Source organism: Calidris pugnax, unplaced genomic scaffold, assembly GCF_001431845.1.
Source record: "Calidris pugnax isolate Ruff unplaced genomic scaffold, ASM143184v1 scaffold470, whole genome shotgun sequence".
NCBI classification, from domain to species: domain Eukaryota; kingdom Metazoa; phylum Chordata; class Aves; order Charadriiformes; family Scolopacidae; genus Calidris; species Calidris pugnax.
The window spans coordinates 1,551,418-1,561,873 of NW_015092761.1; the positions used below are offsets into that span (position 1 = coordinate 1,551,418).

At 46.5% G+C, this 10,456-nt stretch overlaps 1 protein-coding gene across 3 annotated transcripts in view; it reads right to left on the reverse strand.

Annotated features, from left to right (window-relative positions):
* The window catches only part of MYH10 (myosin, heavy chain 10, non-muscle), a 118,329-nt gene that overhangs the window by 54,517 nt on the left and 53,356 nt on the right, over positions 1–10,456 (reverse strand). For 2 of the 3 annotated variants that reach the window (XM_014962665.1, XM_014962666.1), the window contains exon 5: positions 1,202–1,294. In XM_014962665.1, coding sequence (XP_014818151.1) covers positions 1,202–1,294 — 93 coding nt within the window. Of the gene's footprint in view, positions 1–1,201; positions 1,295–5,944; positions 5,975–10,456 lie in introns of all 3 variants that reach the window. The other variant, XM_014962664.1, reaches the window with a different exon arrangement.

Here is a 10,456-nt window from a genome sequence, read left to right on the forward strand (position 1 = left end):
CAAAGTAGAGTTATTGCGCACTGAAACCTGTTGATATTATAAATCCTACACCCACCATATATATGCACCAAGGAATATTGTAAATAATGTGGCTATAAAATTATCAAGGTTGCATTTCCGCAGCGCTCTGCTCTCCCTTCTTGAGTGAAAAGGCTGAGGGATTTAGTCATGCAGTTTTCCAGAGTCCTTATCACTGGAGCCGAAGTTCATACACTATAAATTCAAGCAACTGTTGAAACATCAAGGCAGCCAAGAAATCTTTCATTTGTTCTGTAAATTTTAGTTCTATACAGTTTTACAGCTCTACTAAAACCCATCTTTCCCCTGAAACAGGAGATGGGGGTGTGTGTTTTTTTCTCCATCAAAGGAAAAAAAGTTTTAAGGAGTGGTAAACAGCTATTCACCCCGAGTTCCACCACTATTTTTAAAAGAGTGGAACACATCAAAGGTGGTTTTCTCCCACCAAAACAGTATGTGAAGCAGAAGGCACTGACCCAACAAAAACATCAGTGCCTGACACCTCCAGTAAGCCATACTGGCTTTTGGCTTCCCTGCAGTAAAGCAGCCAACCAGAATGGCACCGAAACTTAAGAGAGGTTTTTATAGGCAAGTTTTGTGCTTTTTGAAAAATGGCTATAAACCCAGCTGATAAGCCAATCAATAAAGTCATAGCTATTGACAAGAAGGCTCCGTATTTAGCCAAATTCCATGTTGATGCCAAATTCCCTGACATGATATTAGCTCAGCAGTGATTTGTGCACACATGCCACAGTTCAACTCTCCAGCAGAGTTGTATTTCATAGAACAGTTTGGGTAGGAAGGGACCTTAAAGCCCATCCAGTGCCACCCCCTGCCCTGGGCAGGGACACCTCTCACCAGACCAGGTTGCTCCAAGCCCCCTCCAACCTGGTCCTGACCACTGCTGTATTGTATTTGTTATCCTATGGACACTGCTGTGGATTCAAGGATGGTCAAAGTTAGAAACCGGGTAAAATTAAAGCAAGTTTTGCCAAAAGGCAGTGAGGACATGTGTTCAGAGACTCCAATGCAATAGAGAAAGCACCAGAAGAGAACCTGAATTTGTGGGGGAAAGGGAACAAAGAAAACTTCTGATACCAATCAGATAAATCCCTACAAAGGGAATTTCTCCATGAACAGTTATCCACATTTACAGACTCGAAAGAGAAAAGGAGTGACTCACGAAGCGGGAGGAGTTGTCGTTTTTCACTGTCTTTGCATTCCCAAAGGATTCCAGAATGGGATTTGCCTGAAGAAGCTGACGCTCCAGCTCCCCCTAAAAACCAGACAAAGAGAAGAAGAGACAGCCGTGAGGACCATGTGCACACCACGGGGGCTTCCTACATTCTGCTTCTCCTGACAGTCATCTGACCCAGGCTGTGGCAGTGGCACCACCTTCAGAAGGGGCTCAGCATTTTTCCCTTCGCTTCTAAATCCGCTGACAGTCTCCTCCAGCCAGTGAAGAACGTGGGTGGGTTGGTTGGTTGATTAGGGATTTTTGGTGATTTTTTTATTTGAAACAGGCACACGTACACACACAAACAGAGCAGCGACCCAATAGGACTTCACGGATGGTGCAAATCATTGAACATGGAAAAGAAAATTCACATTTAGGGCTGATGAAATCAGGCACAGACTTTGAGTATTTAAGAAAAAACTAATGTAACCATTTTAAGATTTTATTGCAAGGTTATTCTTAAACTTCCTGCTTAGGGATTTGATGATACGGGTTCTTTGTAAACCCTGTTTTCCAACTGAATGTCAAACCAGTGAAATACTACTTTTCAGCCAGACGTTGGTACCCTTGCACCATCTCTGACTTGAAGGCACCTGAGAAACGCAGCAGAACGGCATCCCAGGAACCCAGCAACACCAAAACCAAAGACCACTTTCAAATTGCTCAACTCAGCTAACATTGCTCAGGATGTTGAATGCATTTATTTTTTCAAAACATTTCTTAAAATTCAAGCCAATGGATGTAGAAATCGAAGCACTTATCTTAAGGAAATTGCACAAGAGCTTTTAGAATTGCTGTCCACAAAGAAAGTCTGGTAACAAAACCAGTCTGTGCTGCTTCCATGAGCCCAGGAGGTATGTATGGACATAGGAAAATATGATGTTGTCTCCCTGCTCTGAAGGATGGTTTTAAAAAAAAAAATTAATAAAAAAAAATGAAGCTTTCTGAAATGTAGTTCATAAACCTGCTTTTTCCAATTATTTATAGCATAGACGAACAAAGGCCCCAGACTGAGCATCAAAGAACAGGAAACATAAATCTCCCAAGGCTTACACGAGGTCAGTTCTTACACAGGAATTGTTAAAATTTATTAGTTAATGCCTAAAATAGGCTTTAATTTGTATATTGAATCACATTTCGAGTCCTTCTGGAAGCTAAAGGCTGCTCGTTCTTTAACGTGACCTGAAGTTATCTGCTCCAAATGTGTTTCCTTCCAGATATATTCCCTTTGGGACTCCACAGTCTGTGAGTTCTGGAGTAACTAAAGCAGCAGTAGATGTGAGTCTCAGCCCAGAACACACCACGTGCTGCTCAGGCCACGGTGTTTGTGCTATACCTCAGCTCTGCCAGCGTTACACTTCTCAGAAGCACTTTTAAATTGACCCAAAAGATCCCCAATTGGAGAAAAACTTGATCCCTGTTAGAACCACTGTACGCACGTCTGTGAGTTATATTCTAAAAGCCTCCTATGCAAAGGGATCTGAGAGTGGGAAAGGATTTGCTCCTCTCATTGCTCCCTTCTCCTCTCCCAACCGCACCGTCAGCTCCTGCTGAAACACCAAGTATCACAGAATCCCATGGGGTTGGAAGGAACCTCTGGAGATCATCCAGTCCAACCCCCTACCAAAGCAGGTCCACCCAGAGCAGGTCCCACAGGAACGTGTCCAGGTGGGTTTGAATGTCTCCAGAGAAGGAGACTCCACCACCTCCCTGGGCAGCCTCTGCCAGGGCTCTGCCACCCTCACAGCAAAGAAGTTCCTCCTCATGTTTAGGTGGAACTTCTTCTATTCAAGTTTGTGCCCATTTCCTCTTGTCCAGTCCCTGGGCAGAAAAAAGCCTGGCCCCATCCTCCTGACACCCACCCTTGAAGGATTTACAAGCATTGATCAGATCCCCCCTCAGCCTTCTCTTCTCCTGACTAAAAAGACCCAAGTCCCTCAGCCTCTCCTCATAATGGAGATGTTCCAGGCCCCTCATCATCTCTGTAGCCTCTGCTGTACCCTCTGTACTAGCAACTGGGAAGCCCGGAACTGGTCCCAGTTACCAGCAACTGGGAAGCCCGGAACTGGTCCCAGTGCTCCAGATGGGGCCTCCCCAGGGCAGAGCAGAGGGGCAGGATGACCTCCCTCCACCTGCTGGTCACACTCTTCCTGATGCCCCCCAGGATGCCATTTGTCTTCTTGGCCACCAGGGCCCATTGCTGGCTCATGGGCATCCTGTTGTCCACCAGGACTCCCAGGTCTTTCTCCTCAGAGCTGCTCTCCAGCAGGTCACCCCCAACCTGTCCTGGTGCAGGGGGTTATTTCTCCCCAGGTGCAGCACCTACACTTGCCTTTATTGAAGTACATCAGGTTCCTCTCTGCCCAACTCTCCAGCCTGTCCACGTCAAGCCCAGAAGTTTGCTCACCAGGCTGTGCCCAGCTTGAAATAAGCCACGTTAGGTGTGTTAAACGCAGCAAGCAGGTCACAGCATACATCTCCAATTCTAGCTAGTCTGGAAAAGAAAAGCACCCGGATTTGCAGCTCTGTCTCCTCCCCAGACCATCCCTGCACTGCTTGAAGCATCTGGCTTCACCCGCCCTTTAAAGTGCTTCTGTGTCCCACAGCCTTCATTTGGTTTTGTGCAGAAGAGCTTCTGTGATGCATTGTAAAAAAATCTTACTCAAAGTCTCCAACTGAACGCAAGAAGTTCTCCGCAGCTCGTTTTTAGGATCATCTCTGAGGATTGGAGGAAAACGTTCAGGTGGGACCTCAGACAGACGTGAAAGGGGTGGGAACAGAGCGATGGCCCCACCAGGCTCCATGGCATGTCCTCACAAGTAGACCTGTCGTAGCCATTGCTGAGAAACAGCAAACCTCTTTACACTACCTTAAATGGTTTCAGATGTAGTAGTTTTCCTTTTCAGAGGGACTGCTTTACAGCCAAAAACCAACCCTCTTTTTTAGAAGCTGTTCAGTGTTTTGGAAATGGTGTAAATTTGGCCCAATGGGCACATCTCCCGCCCAGCATCGAAATGGACCTTGGAAAAAGCAGGATGGCAGGATCGGGGTGGGGTGGGGGGAAGTGAAGTCATGCGATATTTCATGCAGGGGGACATGAAGATAAAGCCAAGTTATCGTCTCAGTTTCAGAAAAACCAGTCTCCCAGTGCTCGGGCTGGCAGCGAGGCCTGCGAGAGGCAGGGAGCCCCACGTGCTACTCACATACAACAGGGATCCCCTCTGGAGTTCAAAATGACATCGAAACAGAAACGTTAATGATCATGGATCACGCAATATCAACACTTCTGGATTAGAACGTTTCCACTGACACATTTAAAAATGTTTGCCAACAAACGGTTTTATTTCAACCCTGACACGTTAACTCGAAGCAACAGGAGGGTTAAACTCAACACTGCTCCATCTATTTTTGGAACAGAGAAATATATTAGTAAAAACCCTTAGAATGGGCTGAGGTTTGCAGGGAGGGAGGATCAGGTTAAATACTAAGAATGTCTGTAACTTCTGAAAATGAGACCGTGGGCTCAGACGCACGATTGGGTTACAGAGGTTTAACAAGTCACCACACACCAGCAAAGGCACCACAGCTGGCTGTGGCATTTCTTTTTGCTTCCAATACACCAGACCCAACTTCAGGTTTCTTTCCTTATTTTCCTTTCTACTACAGTTTGAGTCACTACAGTCAGCCTTCAGAGAGATGGAAGGGGAAGAATTCAACCAGCTGAACTCACTTTTAGGCACTTCTTCAATTACTGAGCCCTGGTTACACCACATGGAGCTGGTGCAAAGCTTTTTCTTTATTTAAAAGCTTGTGTCCGTGACAAAAAGGCATCACTTACCATCTCGGGTTAGAGAGGGGAGAGTTTATCTTGCCTAACACATGGTAGCAATTGTTTTCTATCTCATTCCTCAGTCTTACCCTCATCTTCTACCTAACCCTCCTCTTTATGCTCCCTGCCAAGCAGGGTCTCCCGTGGCAGGGACTGCAGCTCCTGCTCCAGCAGAAGATTGCCCAGAGCATCCTGACTATTCCTGCCAATCCCTCCGGGAAGGGAGGGATCAGGGGAGCAGGAATGGGGCAGCATTATCTGCCCACCAGCTCCAGCCAACCTGGGCACCAGGAGCAGCCGAAGCTCAAACATTAATCCAGCAGCAACGCTGCAGAGACACCACGTCGCTCACAGGACTACCCTAGAGATCAGGGGAAACACTGGATTTCAGGAGACCATTGGTTATGCCAAGGCTTTAACCCTTGGGACCAAAGCCATCACATTACCTGAGAAGCTATAAAAATATTCAGATAAAATAGTAGGTTAATCAAAAGGATGTTGTAGCTTCCATTACTCACTCTCTTTTATTTAGTATTTGGTTTAGTTTTAAAAAAAGCGTTCTGTGCTCTCTCACAGCGCATCCCCCAGGGTATTGGAGAGGGTCAGCTGGAGAGAGGGGGACACTTTTGCTCCAGGACAGAGTGACACCCCTGAACGTGGCCAGAAGCACTTTGCAACGCCGAGGGACCCGTGAGCTGGTCACTGTCACCCTCCCAAAGCCAGTGAAGTATTCACAGAGCTGACAAGCTCGAATACCTCCACAAAATCTCCCCCACGTTAGAAACACAAATGGACAGCAAATGGAAGAATATACATCAGTTGGCCTTCATAACTTTAAAAGCAGAAAGAAAAACACTTGCCTGGTGTTTGACGGGTTTGGGTGATTCAGGCTGTTCATTGCAAACAAACAAACGCAGATGTTAGCGAGCATTCCAGCTGCAAGGCATCCCAAACCATCCTCCCAGCTCCTTCCATTTAACTAAACACCCACTTCACACAAAGGGTTCAAATTCAATTTCAGAAGTTATTCCTTTGTCATTGCACGTGGCAAAATACCAAACCCCTGCGTTTATGCAAAGGATTAATCCCAAATAAAACACAAGACACAGATGGACCTTGAGCAGCGAGGAAAAAGGGCAAGAGTTTAATTAGTTGTGCGGTGCTTTCCCCAGTTCTGCCAAACAGCAACAAAAAATAAACCCACAGCACAAAGTAACTTTCTCCACAGCCTTAGTCACTGCCAGGTGGTTTCCTAGGGATAAGATGATAATTATTCCTCTAAAATCAAAAAGGTTATGAAAGAACCAAGAGGAAAGCAACACTTAAAGAGGCTGGGGGTTTGGTTTTGCACCGTTCTCCAAGTATTTAAGAAAAGAAAAAAAACTACAACTGAGACAAAAGCTTTGGTTCTTTCTTTCGAGAATGACCGTCCATGGGAGAAGAACCAAAATCTTAAGCAACTAGAAAACCTTGACATTTTGTCAGGAAGAACGGTAAATGGAACATGAATGTAATAAAGTGAAACAACCCCCCCTCAAAATTAAAATTTGCAGAAATTTTCAATTCTATTCATCTTTCCTTGGCTCAGTCTGCAGGTCCAATAATTCTGAGCTTCACACCAGAGAGCCCGAGGGGGGGAGATATTGTGGTGAAACACACTAAGAAATGTTCATCCCAAGCCAGATGCGCCCTTCCTCTGTTTATGTCTATTATTTAAACAGCTAGCACTGTTTTAGTGCAGAACAGCAGGTTTTGGAGAGGGGGCTGTAAAGCAGCTGGCAAAGGTCTGGTTTATTTAGGGAAATTACGTGAATTTTGCAGAGCTGCCTCAAACCTACCCAAAAAAACAGCTCGGGCACCTAAAAAAAAGGTTAGATGTTTCAGCCTGAAACTCCTGCTCCTGTAACTGCCGGGGGCCAGGCACACCATGGAAATGAGGAGGTGTTTCGTTTGCTTATCTTCAGCCAAGATGAACTGCTCTCTCGGGGTGTCCATTTCTGTCCTCGCTTCGAAACAGAACTGAGCTTAATCAGCCACACATTGAGCTGCTGTGTTTCAATTAGGGCATTTAAAGCCCCTCTGGGAAATCCTCGCTAAGAAGAGCTTCAACCTCGGTGAGCCTACCTGGGAGCCTGTACTTCAAAACCAATTATGTGCCTTTTGAAATTAATAAAACAGATTAAGCAATTTAGTATTTCATCTACAAAGGCAAAGGCAGTCACTTGAAAACCATCATTAACCTGAAAGTTCCAGTAATTATATTACGGTTGGACTCAATGATCTTAAGAGGTCTTTTCCATCCTAAATGATTCTATGATTCTATTTCTGAAGCCTGAAATGGCACTGCTGTGAAAGCTGAATTTTAGTGCCAGTGAAGGGGGCTATCGGGGGGGAAGGTTTTGGGGAGAGGGGAAGGGAAGAAAAGTCTTAATGCCCTCCATGGGAACCGGGATGGCTGGAAGAGGAAACTGCAGGAGTGGATGGATGGGGTTATTTATGGAATTAACTACTTCACATAATGCCAGGATTGAAAACATGGGCTGATTTCATGTATTTGATCATCAACAGGGTCCAGGAGCTGCCTCTCCTTTAACACAGGTACGTCCAGTTCCCCAGCAGAGCTGAGAGCCCCCCTGCTCCTTCCAGCCTGGAGAACATGCAAGTTCTGGCAGTCCTTGGGCAGCAAGTGGCAACCAGTGCTTTTCCTTCTTTTGGAAAGCTGTGTGTGCAATTTCATATTTTTTTTTAATTATTTCTATATTTTGCACTAAATTCCCCCCCCCAATCAAAAATCACAAAGTTTGTAAACTAAAGCAGAACTCAAGAGTCAGAATGAAGACTCACTACTACTACTCACCACACGAAAGCAGCTCCAATCCTGGTCTTTTCCCTCTTTCCCATCTCAGTCAGTGCACACAGGAGTGAGGAGCCACAGAGCCAGGCAGCTGAAGAAGCCTCCTTTCCCTCCCTACCCTTATTGGTTAATTTGCCCAAAACCCTCTCTAGACACTGATGTGTCTGTCCAGAGGCTAGATGCTCTAGGCGCTGATGCTGCCTCCTCATGCTCACCACTTCCCCATAATTGTTCTCTTCCTCTCCTTTTATTCCAAATACCTTTTATTCTAAATAACCTGTATTCTACATAGCCTTTCCTCCACACTTCCTGAGCCTACAGAAGACCAATTCGGAGGGAAGGTGAGAGGGACTCCTACATATGGCATAGGATATCTGACCAGACCAATAGACACCCAGAAGACCAAGGGGGGATCTGATCAATGCTTGTAAATACTTCAAGGGTGGGTGTCAGGAGGATGGGGCCAGGCTTTTTTCAGTGGTGCCCAGGGACAGGACAAGAGGAAATGGGCACAAACTTGGACAGAGGAAGTTCCATCTAAACCTGAGGAGGAACTTCTTCACTTTGAGGGTGGCAGAGCCCTGGCAGAGGCTGCCCAGGGAGGTTGTGGAGTCTCTGTCTCTGGAGACATTCAAAGCCCACCTGGACACGTTCCTGTGGGACCTGCTCTGGGTGACCCTGCTTTGGCAGGGGGCTGGACTGATGATCTCCAGAGGTCCCTTCCATCTCCTGCCAGTCTAGGATTCTCTGCAGGTCTCCTTTGGGCTGAGATGCCCCAACTCAAGCACACTGGTTGCCTTTGCAGAGCTGGCCCACGTGTGGCAGAGTGAACAACTGACCGTACAACGATAGGCTTAGCGCAGGCAAAACATTCAAATTTGCTGGTGAAGTTCTTGACACCACCACCCCTCTGCCCCCAGATTCTTTACAGCTCAGGTTAGTTGGATGTGAAGCTAAAAGTTTTGGTTATTTACAAGAGGTATCTTCCACCTTCTCTCCCTCACTACAGGCCAATGAAGACTGTCCACGTCAGCTGTGACACTCAACCAACCATACTACAGCGGAGGAGCCAGGGTCACCCTCATCCCACCTTCACTCTTTAGAACAGTTTATGTTTATAACTCGTGGCCAAGCACTTCTCCTTCCCTCCATTACTTGGCTCTGCAAAGCCCAGTCTCTATTCCTAATTTAAGGGACTGCTTCCGTCTCACCAACTCTGTCAAGTCCCACCATTACTAAAGCTCCTCTTCTCCATTTTCCCCACGCTTCCTAACACCGTGCCCAAGACAATCCCTTTAACGTTCTTCACAATTCACTGGGAAACCAGACAGTGTGGCTACAGATTCAGACACTCAAAATGTAGGAAGTGCCAGTACTGAGGCTGTTGGAGCTGTAATTACGTGGTTACAGCACATTATGGACCCCACCTTCCCCAGGACCCCGGCTGAGGAGGACGTGCCAAGGGCAGGACAGCTCCCAGCTCTTAGGAAAAAAGGGCTGTTGGGAAAGAAAAGTCCGAGGGAGAAGCAGCTGGATGCCAAAAGCACTGAGGATGTCCCAGGGATGGGCAGAGCTCCTACGTGATGCTCCTTGCATAAGCTGAGCATTTCCCAACTGGTGCTGCTGGAGAAGGTCCCTGGTGACCTGGCAGAACATCAGCGCTCCCCAGCCATGGCCTGGGGTGTCAAAACGGGGGCGGCATTTGTTCTAATGCTTTCACAGCACAGAGTTAACAGAGAGTTAACCCTGGGCTTCTGAACAGTGCTGGGATGATAATTCCTCCTTTATCAGCATATTAATTGTTTCATTAAAAAATAACCCATGTGGCTTTCAGAGCAGGCTCAGTAAAGTGTGTGTCACCAATAGCCATTTGGGACAGCATGAGTAAAAATAAGCCCTCACTGGCAGTTCATTGAGCATCTTCTCCGTGCGCAGGACACTGCGGAGGCTGCAGAGGAGGGTACCAGGGCTCACCCCCAGCCCCCCAGTTTTCTAACCAATAACAGCAACAAACCAGGGTTGCACCTCTAACCCCAACCCTGACACCTCCCGACTGCTGAGTGTTAGGTGTCCAAGTTAAATCCCTCTTGGTTTGCAATATATAAATAACAACGAATTGTTACAGAAAAGGAAGCCTCATTTGTATTTTCAAAACTGTTTTGGTTGCACAAACATTGTACATCTTTCAGAAATGTTTGCTCAATTCAGTGCTTGCTCTGGCACCGCAGTGAATGAAGCCCAGGATCAAAGCACTGAACTTGCACTCAGGACGTTACTCGGTTCTTTTATGGTGCTTAAACTACGTCGTACAAAGAAAAAAAAAAAAAAGGTGTTTTCCACAGTTTCATTTATCAGTGGTTCATGAAGCAGCTGATTACAACCACCATTTTAAATCCTTTGAGATGAACACCCCCATCCCATTGCAGTTCAATCAGCGACTGAAGCTGAACGAGCCCACACTGCATTAAACAGGGCAACTCATCCTTCCCTTCCGGAGCTTTTCCACCCCCCCCTCCCC